Source organism: Podarcis bocagei (assembly GCF_964188305.1).
Source record: "Podarcis bocagei genome assembly, chromosome: 1".
NCBI classification, from domain to species: domain Eukaryota; kingdom Metazoa; phylum Chordata; class Lepidosauria; order Squamata; family Lacertidae; genus Podarcis; species Podarcis bocagei.
Genome location: NC_138125.1, coordinates 114,257,648 through 114,277,973, shown reverse-complemented (window position 1 = coordinate 114,277,973; position 20,326 = coordinate 114,257,648). Strand labels below are relative to the sequence as shown.

At 42.3% G+C, this 20,326-nt stretch overlaps 1 protein-coding gene across 1 annotated transcript in view; it reads left to right on the top strand.

Annotated features, from left to right (window-relative positions):
• LRP2 (LDL receptor related protein 2) overlaps positions 1-20,326 on the top strand; it is a 145,084-nt gene that overhangs the window by 117,499 nt on the left and 7,259 nt on the right. The window contains 19 exon segments of the mRNA XM_081189106.1: positions 3-131; positions 1,810-1,929; positions 2,753-2,869; positions 3,988-4,104; positions 4,962-5,099; positions 5,891-6,013; positions 7,205-7,333; positions 8,017-8,148; positions 9,044-9,175; positions 10,240-10,383; positions 11,003-11,168; positions 12,371-12,499; positions 13,702-13,922; positions 15,035-15,211; positions 16,816-16,935; positions 17,031-17,121; positions 18,399-18,466; positions 18,621-18,741; positions 19,704-19,833. Of these exon segments, the coding sequence (XP_081045232.1) occupies positions 3-131; positions 1,810-1,929; positions 2,753-2,869; positions 3,988-4,104; positions 4,962-5,099; positions 5,891-6,013; positions 7,205-7,333; positions 8,017-8,148; positions 9,044-9,175; positions 10,240-10,383; positions 11,003-11,168; positions 12,371-12,499; positions 13,702-13,922; positions 15,035-15,211; positions 16,816-16,935; positions 17,031-17,121; positions 18,399-18,466; positions 18,621-18,741; positions 19,704-19,833 (2,504 nt within the window).

Below are 20,326 nucleotides of genomic sequence, written 5' to 3'. Positions count from 1 at the left end.
AGTGGGCCCTGCCTATCGTTGTGATAACCACACAGAATTCAGCTGTAGAACAAATTACCGTTGCATCCCGTTCTGGGCTGTATGCAATGGTCATAATGATTGCAGAGACAACAGCGATGAACAAGGCTGCGGTATGTTTTTGGCCTGCAAAATATACCTGTAAAATCATTGTGTACTTCAGACGCTGTTCAAGATGTGAAGCAATGACCTTGGTCAAAATTCCATGCACTTGCATTTATACTGCTTCACAAATTAGGCCGCAAATGAAGGTGCAATGAAAACCCTGTTAGCAGCATGTCACTCTAATTGATTCTTGTCATTTGATGTAACCTTGGAGGTCACTTACTATAATTACAGTCTTGGCTATACCTGATGTGAATGTCTTGAGTTATCTGAAGCAGTTTTTCGGTCACTGGGTCACACTGTGCAGGCAATTAGTGTTATCTGTACTTGTGAATGGGAAGTGTTTTCTGCATTATTACCATTGCTGTCTTTTCCTTGAACTTCATTTGAAGCATCCATTATGGCTGCATCTAGAGGTGAAAGGATGGTTAGATTTAAACTAAATAAAGATTCCTTTTAGTTAAATCAAACCATTATACCACCTCTCGTTGCATCCGTTTTGGATGCTTCAAAGGCATCAGAAGAAGGAAAAACCGTAATCATAACAATGTGGCAAAGCCTTCCCTGTTAAATAGGTGTACATTCTGCTTCATAGCTGACGAGGCTCAGATATGTTTTCATGGTCAGCTTGCAACAGTTCATAATGCTTTGTCTGGGAGACAAATTTGCTCCCCACTCACCCCATGCTTGTTAGCTGTTGCCTTCACCTGTAGTTCGAGCCTCCCGGATTTGCTGTTGCCATCATTATTTCTTCTCCTTCAGTGGTATATATTTTGCTTTTGGCAATCTTTAATGTGGTATTTGTGGATGAATGCTGCAGGTAGCTAGACACTAGCTGTATTTGCATGTCACACTAAAACATGGCTTGATGAGATATGCAAGAACTGGAAGGACAAGCCTCAGATTAATATGCTTCTGTTCCCGATCTCCTTTCCCTGCACTGCTAGGAGGAGGATTCTGACAGTGTTTACTTTTCGTGTTCCTGAGTCCCAGTTTGTTGTGTGGTCCAGAGATTGTGGTTTGTCTATAATTGTGGTCAGTTTAAACAGTTTAAGCCAGCTTCATAATCCAAGGTTTGAAGATGGCTTGTTTTTAAACTGAAAGTAAATAAATGCTGCTAAAGTAAGGCTTCTTGCTTCACCGGGGCAGGGGGGCAGAGGCTGAAACTCATGGCAGCACCTTCCTCCTCTTGTGCATTTTACTAAACCATGGTTTAGTGTGACAAGAAAATGCAGCCAAAAGCTGAGTTGTGCTTGGCAATTGTTTCCAAAATCTAGGTGGTGCTCTTTACAGCTTCTCCAGCATTTTTTTAAAAAAATCATTTATTATGATAAGATGTGGTGATTGAGAGGCTTGATCAGCTGAGTATACTGAAGGTATACTCAGCCTGGAGGATGATTTTCTAATTTTGGGAAGTCAAATTATTCCACTTTGTGATAGTTATATCACACATTGCAGTGAAAAGCACTCTGTTTACCTTTTGCAAAAGCTCGACATACTTGGATTTTGGGAAGCTTTTTCTCCTCTTCCACAAAGTATATATGTTAAGAAGCCGCTTTGAAAACCTTCCTAAATTGCTTGACATTTCATTGTACCACGTCTGCTGTACCTGTTTTCATATTTGATAATAGCATGTTAGTCTGTGCTGGTGTATTGACAAATTTAAACTGTGTATGTGTGTTGCAGAGGAGATTACTTGCGATCCTTTGGGAGATTTCCGCTGTGATAACCATCGCTGTATCCCACTGCGGTGGAAGTGTGATGGAGATAATGACTGTGGAGATGAATCTGATGAACAAAACTGCAGTAAGATATTTCCTTCCTTTCCGACTATTGATAGCCTTGCAGCCAAAGGCTGCCTGTTTGAATGGTGCATTTTGCATTAAGTTCGACATGAGGTGCATGTTAAATATTTAAAAATCTTCATGCTTGTACAGTTTTCTCAGGATTAAGGTATGAAGTTAAGTATCACTGTTGGATATTGCTTCATTGTGGGAATCTAGGATTCACCCGTAACATTTAATGGATACCTTTAGGTGTGCATGTGTGTGAAGTTTCACTGCTTACCCATCAGTTGTTGTTGTTTTTTTAAATCCATAATATAAAATCACTCATTACAGAAATAAAACAAATGCTCCTCTAACTTAGGGTAGATATATAGATATATAGTGGTTATTTCAGCCCAGTGTTCCCCAAACTTGTGTCTCCATCTGTTCTTGGATTACAACTCCCATCATCCCTAGCTAGCAAGACCAGTGGTCAAGGATGATGGGAATTGTAGGGGGGGTGGAGACAACAGCTGGAGACCCAAATTTGGGAAACACTGTTTCAGCATATCGCTAAAAATAGCCATCCCTGTGACAAGTAATTCCCCTTGCAAAATCCATTTCACAAAATCCACCTAAGCAGTAAATAATAAATTCACCGGGCAGTCCTCAACACACTAAAGATAATGAGATGCAATGCCAAGGAGATGACATTTCCAACATTTGAAACTGTTATTTTATACTCTTACATACCAGTTCTGTTAACTAGAATTCGGCAAGGCGCAGGGTTGAGTTGCTTGTGAAACATCTTAGCATAAAAACACACCCCACGTTTCATGTATGCTGCGTCTCGTTATTGCAAGGTCCCCGTGAGTGCACAGAAAGTGAATATCGGTGTGACAACCTGCACTGCATTCCTTCTCGGTGGATATGCGACCACGACAACGACTGTGAGGACAATTCAGATGAACGGGACTGTGGTGGGTATTGCAATTTGAGCATATTTATTTGTTTTAATCCAGCTTGTCTTTCAAGGCATGTTGCCCTCACTTTTACAAACAAAGTTTCAAAACACACAATTCCGTAAAAATGGGCATATAAATCATGAAAATACCACAGTTCTTTTAAAAAACAGTATTGACCAGGCAGTATGTATTTCCCTGGGGATAGAATTTGAAACATGTTGGGGTCATCACCAAAAAGCCCTGTCTGTGGTCCTAAAGGATTATGCAATAAATTTAATGTCATTTTGAAAATATTGTCATGGAATTCTACTCAATATTGATCCAGAGTAGAACTCCAATGTATAGTTAGCAGAGTAAAAACTTAAGTACATTGCAGGAGTCTCAAAAAATGGACTAGAGGCAATTGTATTTCATCCAGCAGAGCTTTACTGCTACTGAAGGCAAAAGAGCATAATGGTCACAAATCCAATACATTCAGCATTGGCACTGTCCATAAGAAATCCAGTCGCAACAGACTTAACTTACAATAACTTATAATAAGACTAAACCTTAACACTAAGCATACTATGTACAGAACACCACACCAGAAGGAAAAGAGATAGAAAGAGAAAATAAACTCAGGCTCCTTCTGGCCTTACTTTTATAGTCAACATGACCTTGACAGAAAAGATAACCAGTTTAAGCCAGCTGTACTCAGCCAGTGTGGTGTAGTGGTTAAGAGCGGTAGTCTCGTAATCTGGGGAACCGGGTTCGCGTCTCCGCTCCTCCACATGCAGCTGCTGGGTGACCTTGGGCCAGTCACACTTCTCTGAAGTCTCTCAGCCTCACTCACTTCACAGAGTGTCTGTTGTGGGGTAGAAAGGGAAAGGAGATTGTTAGCCGCTTTGAGACTCCTTAAAGGGAGTGAAAGGCAGGATAATCAAGTCCAAACTCCTCTTCTTCTCTGAAGAAATAACCCAAACATCATGAACCTTCTGCTTGTTTCTTTCACACAGAGAAGCTTCCTGAACCCTCTTGAATTCATTAGAATAGGAAAGATGTCTATACATCAGATCAATACTTTCTGCACTAAGAAATGCAAACGCACTTTTTGTAAAAGAGACATTTTGATGCCAGTCTACTTTACTTTGTAGAACTAAGGACCTGCCACCCAGGTTATTTCCAGTGCGACAGTGGGCATTGCATTGCAGAACGTTTCCGGTGTGATGGAAGTGCCGATTGTCTGGATTTCTCTGATGAAGCAACTTGCCGTGAGTGCCTAGATCTGGGGCAGAAACTTACTGAAATGCCGTATGAACCTCTCCTTTCTGTGGGGCGGGAGAAATGAAACACCTTAGTATTTTTCTTCTTCCATTAGAAAGATTCCAAGAAACGCTGAATGCTCTCAAGCAGAGCTTAAATAATGATACAGAGTTGTACACAACTAAGTTATACAGTGGTACCTCTGGTTACGTACTTAATTCGTTCCAGAGGTCCGTTCTTAACCTGAAACCATTCTTAACCTGAAGCACCACTTTAGCTAATGGGGCCTCCTGCTGCCGCTGCACCGCTGGAGCACAATTTCTGTTCTCATCCTGAAGCAAAGTTCTTAACCCGAGGTAATATTTCTGGGTTAGCGGAGTCTGTAACCTGAAGTGTATGTAACCTGAAGTGTATGTAACCCGAGGTACCACTTTATACAGATTGGACCCATTGAAATTAACATGAATGCCTAAGTCCATTAATTGAAATGGGTCAGAGACCGGTAACTTGTAACTTGCTGCCTCCTAAACTGTTTTTGCTGCGTCAGCAGCACCAAAGTGACCTCCCCGGGGTGCAAGCCTGGGCAGTGTCTATGGAGATCATGGGCTATTCAGATGGCAGGACTCACCTCTTGGCCTCACTGATGTGGTCCAAAGGGAAGCAGAGCAATATGTTTGACACCAGCTTGGCTGCAGAAGTTGCCAGAAGGAGACATAACAGGCACCATCCAATCATCTTAGGGATTTCACTCTGGATTTGTGTAGGGTTTATTTACTCCTTACCCTTTTCTTCTGGGTACAGGTCTGCATAGTATTATGAGGACAAGTAGATTATGATATTAAAAGAAGGCGTTTCTGTTTTCCAGCCACTCGCTATCCTAACGGCTCGTACTGCCCACGCACAATGTTTGAGTGCAGAAACCATGTATGTATTCAGCCGTACTGGAAGTGTGACGGTGACGACGACTGCGGAGATGGCTCAGACGAAGAACTTAACTTATGCTGTAAGCTGGGGGGGGGGGGAGAGAGAGCCTGAATCGACCCCACCTTGAACCCCTACAACTCTCTTAGTGCATGCCAAAGGGCTGGGCATATCCAGCAGGATGCGTTTGAAACAGATGTGGTACCCAATTGCTGTGCGATGTCAAAAGATCCTTTTGAAATTCCCCATGGCTTTCAGAAGCAGTTTGTTATGTGGCATGGTGGGCTGCCCAAAGAGAAACACAAGCCTTTAGGATTCTGGCCTGTACATTTCTTACAGAAACTTCAGTGCATATCTAAAGTCCTAACACAGCCAGTGAAATGCAGGCTTTTCCTGCACGTGAAAACTCTTGTTGCCTCTTCCTGGTTTGTCTGTTTCCCCTTTGGAAACTCAAAATGTTTCTGGGCCAGGAGAACCTCACAGAGTTTGCCTATCTTGTGACTTGTTCAGTGGGGCCAATGTGGGTGTAAAGGAACATGATTATTACATTTGGCCTTTTAGCTAGAATTCAGGGATCAGGAATGAGCTCTGGACCCGTGTATTTGTGTTAACACACATCATTTTACATTAGTCAGATGATATCAAGAGAACCAAGGTACCAAAAGAGAGATGGGAGGAACTCTGGGAGAGTGCAGGATCTTTCAGTTCTTTTGCCCTGATGAAGGCCAGTGCAACACTGGCATTGGTTTAAACATCACAATAAATCATTGCAGTTTAGGATTGCTGCCTGGCATTTTGATCACCTTTTAAAATAAGCTTTTATATTTGTATCCTATAAACCAAGTTAGAAATCACTGGCCTGTTTTATTTCAGTGGATATTGCGTGTGAACAACCGTTCCGTTTTCGCTGTGGGAACAACCGCTGCATCTATAGCCATGAGCTGTGCAACCAAAAGGACGACTGTGGAGATGGAAGCGATGAGAAAGAAGAGCACTGTAGGTCTATCAATGCACATAACATTCAGGAATTAAGAGATGAATGTGCCTAATGATGATCAACAGTAATTCTAGGTTAAGGCTGCTCTTAGATCCTACTGTTTTTAATGTTTAATTCACAAACATGTTAGCTAGATAAAAAGGAACACGCAGTGGCTTGTATTTTTCAAGAAATATGTCATTATTCCCCAATTACAGTGGTACCTTGGTTTAAGAACAGTGAAGTAGGTGTTTTGGTTTGTGAACTTTGCCTTGGAAGCAGAACATGTTCCGCTTCCTGTTGAGTGTAAATTGAGTCCCCCGCTGCTATGGGAAAGCACGCCTTGGTTTAAGAACGGACTTCCGGAACGAATAAAGTTTGTAAACCAAGGTACCACTGTATTCAGTACCAGTAGTATGAATATACTGTAGACCTTTATAGCCATGAATGAAACATGGGCTCATCCATACTGTCATTCAATGTGGATAGTACCTCCATGAATTCTCCGTTGTCTATATGAAATTCTCCTCTAGTTCACTACTTTCTCATACTTTCCACTCCCTCAGTGTGGGTTTTCTCATAACCTCTCATTTTCTGAATATCCCTGATATGATAAAAAAAGTCTGGATCAAAGGAGGGGAAAATATGGGAAGGCAGTGATTTCAGATACAGACATTAGATGTGTGTGATATGAATAAGTAAGCTACAGGGATGCTGTTGAAGTTCTGTAAGCTGAGCTCAGAGAGGAACTGAAACGAAAGACAAGCTTTGACAGCGCCTGGATTCTTTAGTAGCTCAGATTAAATCTGAGCTGGGGAAGAATTGCCTGATTCTCAGGCTAACAGATGCTTTGCACAACCATGAGAGAAATACCTCCCGGATGAGCAAAGGCTTTGTAAGCCAGGGATCGGTGGTGGGGTGGGGCTTTAGCAGCCAGAGCCTGAGCACACTCTGAGCTCTGGCAGCATGCGTGCTCTTCAGCCTAACAGTAAATCAAGCCCAACTCTGGAATTTCCCTGTGAGTCAAGACCGGACAGGTAGCTTTAACGGTATTGGAAAGACAAAAGCTGAGATGTGTGGGGGAGCCCACCACAGGGGATTGGGCCAAGTTGCCCTAACACAGTTTGTATAACAACGTCTGCAATATGCATGCTATAAAACGTGCTATATGTTTGTGCGAGGAGGTATGTGTGTGCATTATCTTCATGCAGGCAGAGAACCCACTCCTAAGCCTTGCACTACTGAGGAATTCAAATGTGGCAATGGAAACTGCATCCCACTACACTACGTATGTGATAATTATGACGATTGCGGGGACCACTTTGATGAATTAGGCTGCAGTAAGTACCACAGTAGCTTGCACTGAGTTCAAACTGTATGTTTGTTATGGGGAGGAAAACCAGTGTTGAGGTGAGAGCTTTGCGTGTGCCCGTGTTATTGGGAAACGTTGAGAAATCCTCAGGAACAGAATAAATCCTGGAATGCAAACCCAGCCTTCTTCCTCCCCCAGTCCTCTGTACTTGATACCTGATGTGCGTGCCTCCCTCGCTCCTTCCACCTTCTCATCTGTTTCCACCCCTCTTCTTTGATGTTCGCTGCAGTGATGGTCCTAAGGTAGCTGAAGGGCTGGGTGAGCCCCTTCCATCCAAGACACAACTCAAAGAACATGTGAGCTAAAGCCCACATGATCCCACAGAAGAAAAGGATGCCAGCAGCATCCCTACATTACTGGCATATTTTGCTTAGGCCAGCTGTGAAGGAGGAAAGGTCCTATCAGCCTCTATTTGTAAAGAATTTTAAACCGTGGAGGAAAACAGGCCCTTGGAATGTTCCTTAATAGTTCAAAACAACAACAAAAGGCAGCAGTTTCAAGAGATTTCAGGAGTTCAGTAGATGCGTTTTGAGGATCTGAATTATTATTATTATTATTATTATTATTATTATTATTATTGACCAGAAGTGAGGGAGAAATTTGTTTCAGTTTCTCATTAAAATGCAACCTATGTTTTGTTTTGTTCTTTAGATTCTGGAACGGGTAGGACCTGTGCTGAAAATATCTGTGAACACAACTGTACCAACTTAAGCGAAGGGGGATTTATATGTACCTGCAGACCTGGATACAGCCCCAGTGAACTGAACAGAAATACCTGTGATGGTACCTTTCATCTTGAAATAGATTTCTATCTCCAAATTGCTCAGCTTTAATAAACTCTCTCATCATTTTCATTATGGCACTGATAAAACATTCTGTGCCAGCTCTCTGAGCATCTCATCACACTGAGATGTTTTGTTTTTTTATGTGGAATCCTATTTTTCTCATAGCATTTAGGTGCAGGTTCCTAAGGCATTTTAGATAACTTAACCACCTTCCTGTCTTGGATCTCGTTGTTTTTCTCTCTCCCTTGTGTTGCTCTTTGGAGCCTAACCAGTTAGGGTGATACTTCTCTGTGTGATGGATTGCTGGTGTAGGTTTCCTCTTCAAACCTGTGAAGACTCATTTTCTTTGGAATGGCTACTGTAGTTTCTCACTGAAAAGCAGTGTCTGCTTGCAGAGTGCATTGGATTGGATCCAAAGAACAATGAATGGAATAAAATGTCTGTGCACATACGTCTTTACAGGCTCGCACAGTATGGCTACCGCTGCTGTCATTATTCTTAATGTTGCGTTATGCACAAAAAGATAAAACATGTTCCATTCTTGTAAGCTCATAGTCTGAATATTCATAAAATGAGGGAGAGAAAAGAGGAAGGGGGAAGATAAAGGAAAGAAGAAAATTGGAATGTACCATGGTAAAAAGAAAAAAGGAAATAGAAAAGGCAAGAGAGAGAAAATGAGTTGAATATTGGGCAGGGATGGACCCAGAACTTGGGTGCCTGGGCTTAAAAAGAAAAGGAGTTGAGCAAAGCAAGGGAGACAAGAAAGAGAGTCAAGAGAAGCTGAAGAGGCCCATTCCTTTGATAAAAAGATTGATACATTATATAGGCCTTTGCTGCGGCAACAAGGCAGTTATTTTGTCATTAAGTTTATAATACTTTCTCTTTGCCTTCAGACATTGACGAGTGTGAGATCTTTGGAACATGCCCCCAGATTTGTAAGAATTCCAAAGGAAGCTACGAGTGTTTCTGTGCAGAGGGATTCAGATCTGTTGGGGATCAGCAAGGAGACCAGTGTGCTGCCAGTGGTAAGCTCAGCCAGCATTTCCATTAGAGCCAAATTAAATTAAAACTAAGCACCATGAACTGTCTTCTGAAACAAGTCTTTTTCTTTTCTTGGCCACCATGCTGCATTGCATTGCTGTCTGTTGTCTTCTGCTCGCTTCTTCCCAACTCATCTGTGTAGAATCATGATTGTAAGGCTCAGTAAAACCATTTGACTGCTGTTATGCCGCTGAATCTGAAAACAAACCAGAACTTATCTGTGACATCTTCAGTGTCCTGTCTCTTGCCCTCGCAGATAGCCTTGCACATTTCCAGAGAACAAAAGGGCTGTTAATGATGTAGCTGGTTGTCATCAAGAGAAAATTAGCTGTAGTAATTTCTCTAAAGGCAGATTATATTGATATAAATCAAAGACACTTTGCTGACAGACTGTCATGTATGGTTCATGGACCATAAAAAATAAAATAAAATAATTGTCCAGTAGCACCTTGGAGACCATACATGACTAAAATAAATAAATAAAGTTAACTGGAATTCAACTGGTGTCTAAAAGACCACAATATAGGTGGCCAGCCAGCCATTCCTCAGAGTGTATTCTACCATCAGGACATCACCACTCAAAAAATGCCCTGTCCATAGTGCCCTGTTTTTCGAGCGTCTTCGTGCCGTGTGGCAAGGTACTTTTGAAACTGAGGCAACTTTTGAAAGCTGTTTGTGTCACTGTACAGGGGACTGCTATTCTAAGATAAAATGGGTCATCCAATTTCATTAGGTCTGCACAAGTGACTGATATAAAAACAATGTTTTGGATCTTGACACCCTTCACCTTTGAAGAAGGTTTGAAGAAACCTGCTACCAAGTATAACTAGGGGATAGCAAGGATTTAAAATCCATAGCAGGGGAAACATTGAATATTTGCAGAATAGCCTCTAAATTTTACAGTCCAAAGTGGTCCAAGAGTTTCAGAAAAAATGTTTTCTTCAAAATGGAAGCAGAAACTTTGACACATCAGCTATTTACCCTGAATTCCCTCATGGAAAGAATTGCTAAACACAAGAGTGACAAAATGTATTAACTGTCTTTTCAGGTAACCCACCAATATTACTCCTGCCTGACAACGTCCGCATTCGAAGGTATAATATGTCATCTGAGCAGTATTCTGATTATATTGAAAATGAGGAGCACATCCAAGCCATAGACTATCACTGGGATCCTGAGGGGATAGGCCTCAGTGAGTATATTTGCTCCCCCCCCCGGCTATCCCTCAGCTAACTAAAAAAGAAGGTTCTTTTTTTAATCTGGCCTCAGGAACAAAAGTAATGGGTGGAATTCAACAGTACTCTAATTGGGGTATGTTAGCAGGAGCTGAGGTCCACTTGTGCAACAGGCCTTTATCCCCTCTCTTTCCCCTGCATGCCCCCTTCCATGCCCCCCCCCCAAGCCTGCGTTTCCCCCTAAGCCTCCAGAGCAGATTTAGGGGACACAGATGAGAAGGGGAGGGATGGAAAGTCCTGTTATGTGAGCAAACCTTGTTCCACACGCACAGCAGCTTCGTTAATTAAATATTTTGAGGGGATTCAACTTCACACATAGCCATCTCCCTGTTACCTGTTACTCAGAGTCTTCTCTCTGGGATATAAAGTTATTGGGTCTCTAGGACACTATGGGGTTCCCCTCATTAAAAGTGCCCGTTTTAGGTGCTAGTCAGGATTTGGGGCAATTCACTTATATTTCGCCTTATAGCTGCAACAGAAGCACTGCATGACCTTAGGGTCCGATCTTGACCTGAGTAAATGACGAATTGTTTCTAATGGCAGAAAAAAGGAAACTGATCTCTGAACTTTCCACAGGTGTCATATACTACAGCATTATGGGGCGTGGTTCAGAGTTTGGTTCCATCAAACGTGCCTATATCCCCACATTTGAAAGCAGCGGAAATAATCCCGTGAAAGAAGTTGACTTGAACCTGAGATACCTGGTCAGTCCCGTTGGTTTAGCTGTGGATTGGGTTGGGAGGTAAGCGCAAAAGCTGAATAAAAATGGTTTGGAACACCTTATTCACCTTTGAACGTATATATAAATATATGAATGTTTTTCCCCAGCCTGGTACCCACCAGATGTTGGGACTACAATACCCATCATCCTTGAGCTTTAGCAATGCAGCTTGGGGCTGATGGGAGTTGGAGTCAAAGGCCAGGCTGGAAGAGCTTGATAATAGAGTAACCTTTTTGGTTAAAAGTCCTGGACTCATTCAGAACATGTATGTCCCAACCATCAGTGCAGGTGCTCATCTAGGGTACTCTACCTGTTTTGAAACAATGAAGGATTGATTTCTGACCTTTAGCTTCTTTTAATTATTATTAATGCCCTTTTGTCCAGTGCTAGGGAACCACTAATTAAACATTTCCCAGACCTCAGAGGTTGCCGTGTTGGGCAACCCATGTGCACTTTACCAGGTGTACGGCATCAAGCATGAGAAACTTGAAGCCATGGCCAAAAGGAAGAGTCAGGAGCACAACTCTTCCCCCCCCCCAATGCATCTAAATGGCAGGATATTTGGAATTTGCCATCTTTTTTTCTTTAACCCTCCACTATGCCAAATTCACACAAAAAGGTGCCACATTAAAAAAGCAGTGACTTTTTGATGAAAAGGAAGAATCAGGAGCACGCTTTACTGCTCTAGCTTAAAATCAGACACAGCTTGAATTAGCACCTCTTGAGTTTTTTCCTTTGAAGTTGGGCCATTGTGACATCGGGTGATTGACAGATGAACCGGTCTGTACCCACAAGTGGTCTGCAGGGGGGAGAATCCCATCAATCAGATCCTATTGCTTTAGATCTGATATCTCTTCCAGATCTAATATCAGTTCTTTTGTGAGCTCCTGAAACCAGGTTTTGAATCCCAACAATGATATGTAATAAGTGAAACAACTTTAGCTCATGAAGTGGGATTTCTTCATGCCTACCCAAATTTGTTCCAGGAGACTGAGAGGGAAACCCGGAGCAAATAGGGGGATTAGAACAAGGGGATTTACATCTCTCACACAGCAACCATAAACTCGTGTGCATTGTATCACATTTATTTGGCATTGTCTCTGAATTTTTGGCATTTTACTACTGAATATTTTTTTAAAGGCCTTTCCCATACACTGTAGTGGATGTTGACAAAATACACAGTTCATTTTTTATTTTAAAAAAAGTGATTGGATCTCAACTAGGCACCTTTACTGGACTGATTCTGGGACAAATCGAATAGAGGTGGCAAAGCTTGATGGGAGATACCGAAAGTGGCTCGTCTACTCTTCGCTGGACCAACCAGCAGCTATTGCTGTCAACCCCAAACTTGGGTAAGCATTTTGGCAGCTTAAAGCATGAATATAAACGAAAGGAGGTGCTGCATGAACTGTCTAAAATATCTAATGAATAGGAAATATCTAATGCACCATAATATCTATATTCTATATGTTACCTGAAATACTTTGAATAACTAACAGAGGTTGCGATGGGCAAATGTCACAAGACTTCTCGTGGTTATTGTTATGTCACGACTGGAAGCAGAGACAGACCTCAGTAAAGTGGGGCAGATGGTTTCCCTCCCCTCTGTTGTTGGGACCCTTGTGCTGAATTCTGCTGTTTTCTCTTCACGACTGAACTGATAAATACCTAAAGTCACTAGTTACACTCCAATTACATATAGCAAGCAGTACATCAGTTCGGGGTTAACTGTGCTGCACGATAATTGTTTTAGCGCAGCTGATAGCTTTCTCCTCAGCAGATGGTCATAAAAATGGGCATAAAAAGCAAGCAGCGTGCAAACAAAGAAACAAAATAGGCCACAATGAACCCTTACATTGTGGGAAAGCTTCAAAAGCAAATCATCCTCATATTGATGTGCATTAGTAGCTTTTTACTTTGCCTAGGTATTGGGCTCCACTGTCTGTGCCTTGGCAAAGTCCACATAGCTTAGAAACAGCAATCATAATTAGTGTCTGTCTGAGTTATTGGCGCCAATCTCCTCTGATGGGAGTCACTGTTATCATTTTAAAGGGAATGTTTATCAATGTAAAATGAAATAGCACATTGTAAAGAAATGGTTTAACGGGGAATTATTGGTGGAAAACACAAAAGAGAGAAAAAGAGAATGGTTCTTAGAAGCAAAAAATAATTTCATGACACAGAGAGAGGCAATCGTTTGGATATTTTGCTGTGAAAACCATTGTCTTGATTTTAGGTACATCGTAATCTTACTTACAAGGTTGCGGAAAGGATAAAAGAGACAAAGAAATACTGTAGAAATAATCAATAAAATGAAATGCATCAAGAACAGATAAACAGAGCCGTGTACACACAACATGAAATAAAGTTGGATAGCTACAAAAGGACTCTGGAGCATATTTCTCTGAGGGAAAAAGTGGTCAGCCATGAACTGCCAAGTTCCTACCAACTTGATTCTCATTTCATGGAGATTTCGCTCTTTTTCTGCATAGTGTTTGTGTGCTTTGCTATGTTATATCTAACCATCTAAAAATACCGATTCTGCTTTCCTTAGGCTAATGTATTGGACTGACTGGGGAAGGCAACCCAAAATCGAAAGCGCCTGGATGGATGGGCAACAGAGGCAGACATTGGTCTTTGAAGACCTTGGTTGGCCAACTGGCCTTTCAGTTGATTATTTGAACAATGACAGAATCTACTGGAGTGATATGAAGGAAAACCTAATTGAATCGATGAGATTTGATGGAACAGACAGGAAGACTGTTCTTCATGGGCGTATGTATATGAATATGGACTGAGACAATTTTAATCAAAGTTTTCCCCAAGATACTTGGAGACTAACTATGGTGGCAGATGGCTGGGGACAGGGTGGTTATTATCGATGAAGTAAGGGACTTGCACTATTACAGTTACTCAAACTGGGGACCTTGGGCCACTTTCAAGTGGCCCTCTGTGTCATAGCCAGCTCAGTGCCACCACCCTTGACAACACCACTCCCTAACCATAGTGCTTTTGGTTCAACCAATGCCAGTACCAATAACTTCTTGTAAAGGTGTGGCCAGGAAACAGAGAAGTTCGGGGGTGGGGGGGAAGGTCTCTCCACTGAGGGAAAGTTGCCAAAGGAGGTGAGGTGTTGAAGAAAATGAGGTATTAGTAGTAGTGTAAATTGGGGATAGAAAGCAAGGGTATAAGAAGGGAAAGCTTTTCCATAAGGAGAAAGTGAATGTGAAGGGAACAAGGGAGGAGGGATGAATGGAACATGCAGTTTGCAGTGAGTGTATGGGAACAGGTCCAAGTTGAACATTGAAAGGAGAATATGAGAAGAAATGGCAGGAGATGGGTAAAACACCCCCAGAGCATATAGCAATGCCTCCAGCGCAAATGTCTGCATTTATCTTGAGGGAAGTTAAGGTGTGCAATCTCTTGCCGCAAGCAAAATGCTGCAACAAATAATTCAGCAATTTTCAAAGATGGATTAGAATTCAGTAGAAAAGTATGTCGGTAATTGCCTGCAGATTATGTCAAGCTCTGCTTCTGTTTGCCACTATTTTGTTTGCCTCGGTAATTTTCAGCCAGAGTAGAAAGTTTGAGAACCCCTGCAACAGTATAGATTTGGCAAGTAGTGCAGATTCCTGTGCTCTTTTCATTTGTGAGGAAAAACCTGAAGTCTTTTTGAAAGTACTTCCGGTTTACTTGTGAAATTCCCACAGGTCACTGTGATTTTGCTTCCAAAGCATACATTAATCTCCACTAGAAGGAAAGCTTAGAAAATGGCCGTAATATGATGTGGAGGAAGGTATACTTTGGTTTCAAGAATGTTTGTTAGACAAACAACATTGCTCTCCTTTTGCATGTTAACTTACCTACTATTTTATTTCACCGAGAAGTTAGCAGCCCGTACAGCCTTGATGTCTTCGAGGGTCACCTATACTGGATATCTAAGGAAAGAGGGGAGGTCTGGAAAGAAGACAAATTTGGGAAAGGAGAGAAAGTAAAAATGCTGACTATAAACCCTTGGCTTACTCAAGTCCGTATCTATCACCAGCACAGATGCAATCAGTCAGGTAATGGCCAGCCTTGTATAGTGCATCATCTATGAATCTTTGCTTTTTAAAGTAGTTATATTTTATTAAGGTGATTTCAATTAAAAGAAATAAAGTGATACAGAAAAAAGAAGGAAAAGTGAGAAGGAGCAAACAACAAAGATACATATAAAAGCGAAAATATGCAGAAAAAAGCATACATTCTTGTATATATTGGGATAGTTTTATTGCCCTAGTGCTTATGTAAATGTTAATAGCCTACAACAACTCTCTGCTCATGATATTGGTGTTTCTGAAAGCATAGAACTGGTGCTGGCCAGAGTCCTCACCGAGTGAGCTGTTGAATAAGCCTTTCTGGTTGAACTGTGAATTAAGCCTTCTTCCTTTTCCTGTTTCCGCTGTACACAATTTTCTCCCCTTTGTGATATGGTGCTGTTATGGTTTTTCATGGCACAAACGGAGAATAGGAAGGAGAGGTGGAGTTCAATAAAGGAGGGGCTATTTCCTCTGGGTGAGGCACTTCTGTTTCTCCTGTGGCCCCTGGAAAGCTGCCCACGATGGAATGTGGCCCTTCAGATGAGACAGATTCCACATGCCCAAAAGAGAAGGTTGTTACTGTCCATTTTAAGAGTTTCTGATCACCTGTCTGGGGAGAAAGGGCAAAGTGGGAATTGGCCTTTGCCCACAAAATGAATGATGGGCGTGGCTGAATACTGAGCACACATCTGCATGGACAGAGACTTCCCACCTTGTGCAGCACCATTTTGGAAGGGTGCTCTGCATACAAAGCTTCTCGCGATTCAGTCATTAGACCAACAACTGGAAGAAAATAACGGCGTCGTATTTCTTAAAACATCCAAGAAAGCTGGTTGTGAGCCAGAGAGGAAGCATGTTGTTCCCATTTTATTACTGCAATATATCATTTGTACATCATGCTCCTCTCATGGCAGAGGCAGTAATGAATTCACCTGCCTGCCTGCCTGCATCGCCCATCTCAGGCATGGACTATTTTGTAGCTGCCCTTGCCATTTGGGGCTCTGTAGGGGAGGACAGGAAATAGCATGTATTAGGAGTGTAGTTAAAACAGCAAGACACTACCTGAGGTGTATGCCATGGATAGAATGGGGCAAAACACTGAAGGTGCTCTTCAGACACATTAATCTTGTAGTGCCTGCTTCTGTCCCAGGAGGTTGGCGCCAACTTAATTCTTCTAGGAAATTAGGCTTGCCTGGTGCTCCCTGTTCCTTTCTCTTCCCCTCTTATGCGGCCATCCTTCCCTTCCTATGAGCTTTGTAACTTAACTGCGGTTTGCATTTTGACTGCCTGTGTTTTCACTAACCACTGTTAGTGAAGTATCTGTTTCTGGTCATGGCTGCAAACTGTGGCTTGGCACTAACTGCGAATGACAGAAACACCAGTGCAGAGATAACATGACCGATTGGTTCAAAAAGTGACAGGGAGGGAGAATGTCTTCATGAGAGGGGGAGAGACAAGTTTGCAAGTCTATGGAGCAGCACTGTCTACATTGAGTCTACATATCCCCAACCTATTTCTCTTGTCTGGTTGGAAGGATCCCATTAGCTCTCCTAAAAGATCTTCAGGTGTGTCTTTGTTTATCATTACAGTGTCCAATCCGTGCAAGGATGTCTGCAGCCACCTCTGCTTGCTGAGACCTGGAGGATACACCTGTGCATGCCCACAAGGAGCTCGTTTTGTGGAAGGCAGTTCGACAGAGTGCGATGCAGGTAAAGAAATGGTGGAAATAATTGGAGATTGATAAGGTGCTTTATGTTTTGCAGAGTACATAAAGACTATTAACACATGCTTTCCATTTTTATAGCCATTGAATCTCCTCCTACGATGCCTCCTGCCTGTAGGTGCATGTATGGAGGGACATGCTACATTGATGAAAGTGGGCTTCCTAAATGCAAGTAAGTTTATATGGAAGGGCCAGGTGAGATTTGTAGCACATGAAGATCTGCTCTTTATAACATCACCAAAGTCTGCAAGCGAAAAGAGATGCTCGTTTCAAATTTTCCCTACCCTGCCTTTCTTCAGTATGCACTCAAGACGACTCGCGAACAATGTACACCAGTCACATACTTGCATCCTGCTGACACATGAACAGCATTAGTCTGATGGGCGCGCTATATGCATACATGCCGCATAGTGCTTCCTCCATGGGAGGAGGAACCCTGGTCAGCCAGAGCTTCTGTTTATTTGGAATTCTATTGGGTGCCCATTAACAAAGTCCTCTGTGCAGATTCCATCACCATAGAGGGAACCCTACGCATCTACGTATTCTCAGACTGGTCCCGATCTTGCATTGGCCAGGGCGCATCATGGCCCACATGTATGTCAGTGGCCATGGGAGCAGGTCTAGTCAGTGTTTTCTTGATAGCCTCTTCATGTATTCAGTGCTCATGGGTACCAAAAACCAGAATCAATGAGCATCAGCCCCACTGATGAGCTGTATCCATTGCTGGGTTGTGCCATTTCAAGCTGCAGGTGGAAGGGGTGTGTGGAATGTTTGAATGCTTCCTCATCCCACAGCACACATTCAAAACTAACACATCAGGGCGAAAGCTGTAGGATACCCTATTATAGCTTTGAATTTGCATGGAGTAAATTATATGAGGGGAAGCAGTCTGAAATGGTACAGCCCAAGAACAGATACCTCACCTCAAATGAGGCTTTTGCTCATTGTAGCTCTTAAGATCTCATTCTAAAGGTGTTTGTAAAGCTGAATATCTGCCGCCTCAGAAATGAGGAAATGGCAAGCAAAGACTCTTCTTTAAAGATGGACAATTTTAAATGCAGCAGGTTTTTTTATTTTTAAGAGAAAGGGTCAGAGGACAAGTTACTCAGATGCCTGTTCTACCAATTAAAGGAATATCTCTTAAGAACAGCAAAACACACACACTTGCGTTCAGCTGAGCCTGTAGGGGCCACTGATACTCCACTGAAACGAAATCTTCTTTAATATTTACAAAGCCGAATTTTTTCATTTGTGACTCAGCATTCCTACATGCTCATTTCCAAGTAAACAGTCAGCAGAGGTGTGTGTGTGTGCTCCCATTGAAACATGTAATTACTAAGGAATGAGTTTGAAAAACCATGCCATGCCGATGTACCTCACAGAGGGCAATAAATAGAGCCAATGTTTTAGTAGTCAATTCCAGTTAGACATCTCACTTCCCTTTTACAGATGTCCGTATGGCTATACTGGAAATTACTGCGAAGCAGGATTGTCGAGGGGTGTGCCTCCTGGGACAAGTAAGCTTTGAACTATACTTTTATCCAGAATAACCATGCAGAGGCCTGAAAACATTTGCATGAGAGAGCCAGTCTATAAGTTATTCTTGAGGCAGTGTTGACATCTGAGCGGTATCTTCCGTATCGTTCGCTTACCCTTTGTCTTCTCTGGTAGCAGCAGTGGCCGTGTTGTTGACCATCATTCTGACTATCATCATTGGATCTCTGGCTGTGGGAGGCTTTTTAAATTACAGACGGACGGGCTCTCTCTTACCTTCGCTTCCCAAATTTCCAAGGTAGGTATTGCAAGGTCTAAATGTCTCAATATACTGTTGTACACATTAAAAGTGGTTCACAATGGCCTCTGCTAATAACGAGCAACAAATTCATACATGTTTCGAAGCGTCATTTTCCTGCAGCCGCAAGTCCTATATATATGCTTACCTGTAAGTCCCACCGTGTTCAGTGTGGTTCACTTGCAAGAAAAATATGCTTAGAGTTGCTTTGAATTGGAGGAAGAGCAAGAATTTATTGACACTCTTAGAAACATGAAGTCACAGAAGACACGACTCTCTGTGCATTTTCTGGTTCATGTCTCTGGGATTTCAGATTTACCTACTGATACCTTGTGAGTGCTGGACTCCAGTGCCTAGATTACTTTCCACTTGTCTCTGCATACCCATAATCAATAGCATTGTCCTTCACAAAGTCTTTGTTGAAAACTGACGGCGTCATCCAGCTGTCGCTCAGTTGTTCATCCCAGATAACAAATAAAGAAGTTTTTAGTTATGTTGGCTATCTGCCATGTCTTTGTAGAGCCCTATTTGCCCTTCCAATACATACCCAGACGTTCTTCACGAGTCAGCTTATAGAAGGGACAGAGCAAGAAACATGGGTACAGGGGCTGTCTGTGTTCAAGATTGGAGGTGCCCTGTGCAGCTTTCGCAGTGAACCCATATATCTTGCCATATCAACAAATCCACACTTTCTAGCCCTTACCCCAAGGACATTTGGCTCACAGTAGAGATATGTTTAAGTGTCTCAGCTTAAGTAGCGATGGAGACTTCTGCTTGCGGTGTTAGAAATGCTTTTCTTCAAGAAATAGTTTGTGTCTTTTTTTAATCATATGAGTTATTATTACCACATCAGTTCCAAACAATTAAAACTTGATTTAAAAAAGACACGATGAGAAGGTAATGTTTATTAAACCATCTTCTGCTGGTTGTTTTTTTTTTTTTAAATGTTCTTATTTTCAAAGCCTAAGCATTCTTGTAAAATCCACGGAAAATGGCAGTGGGGTAACATTCCGCCCTGGAGCTGATGTGACCATGGACATTGGTGGGTCTGGCTTTGGAGCGGAATCTGCTATTGACAGAGCAATGCAAATGGTAAGAATTCCCCCCCCCACTTCCATATAAAGTGCCTCATTTTGCCCTCTCACCGTAGTATTATGATGGGGAAACGCTTTACCTACCAAAAATGGGCATACAGTACTTTGTAAAATGAGGGTCACACTTCCAGAACAATCCTAGCTATTGGTGCATGTTTTCCCCAATCCAAACATTTAGAGAAATTTAGCTTACTCCATCCTTTTCCCCCGGGCTGAGTGTTTGCCAGGTTGCTAGGTCACGTGCCTGAGCTGAAAGAGGTTTGGAGTAGGTGTAAGTCTCTCCTTGCTCCCATGTTTCCCCTGCCACACCACTTTTGGCATAAGTAACACTGACTTGAGTTCCACCAGCTAAACCAGGGTGCAGAACTTACGCTGGCATATCTCCAGTTCAGCCAGGGTGAGAACTGAAAAGCAGCTTAGGCCCTCTGAGCCCAGAAAGCCTCAGATCCACTGGATCCAAACTGTCTCACCCTGGTGGATCTTGGATTTGA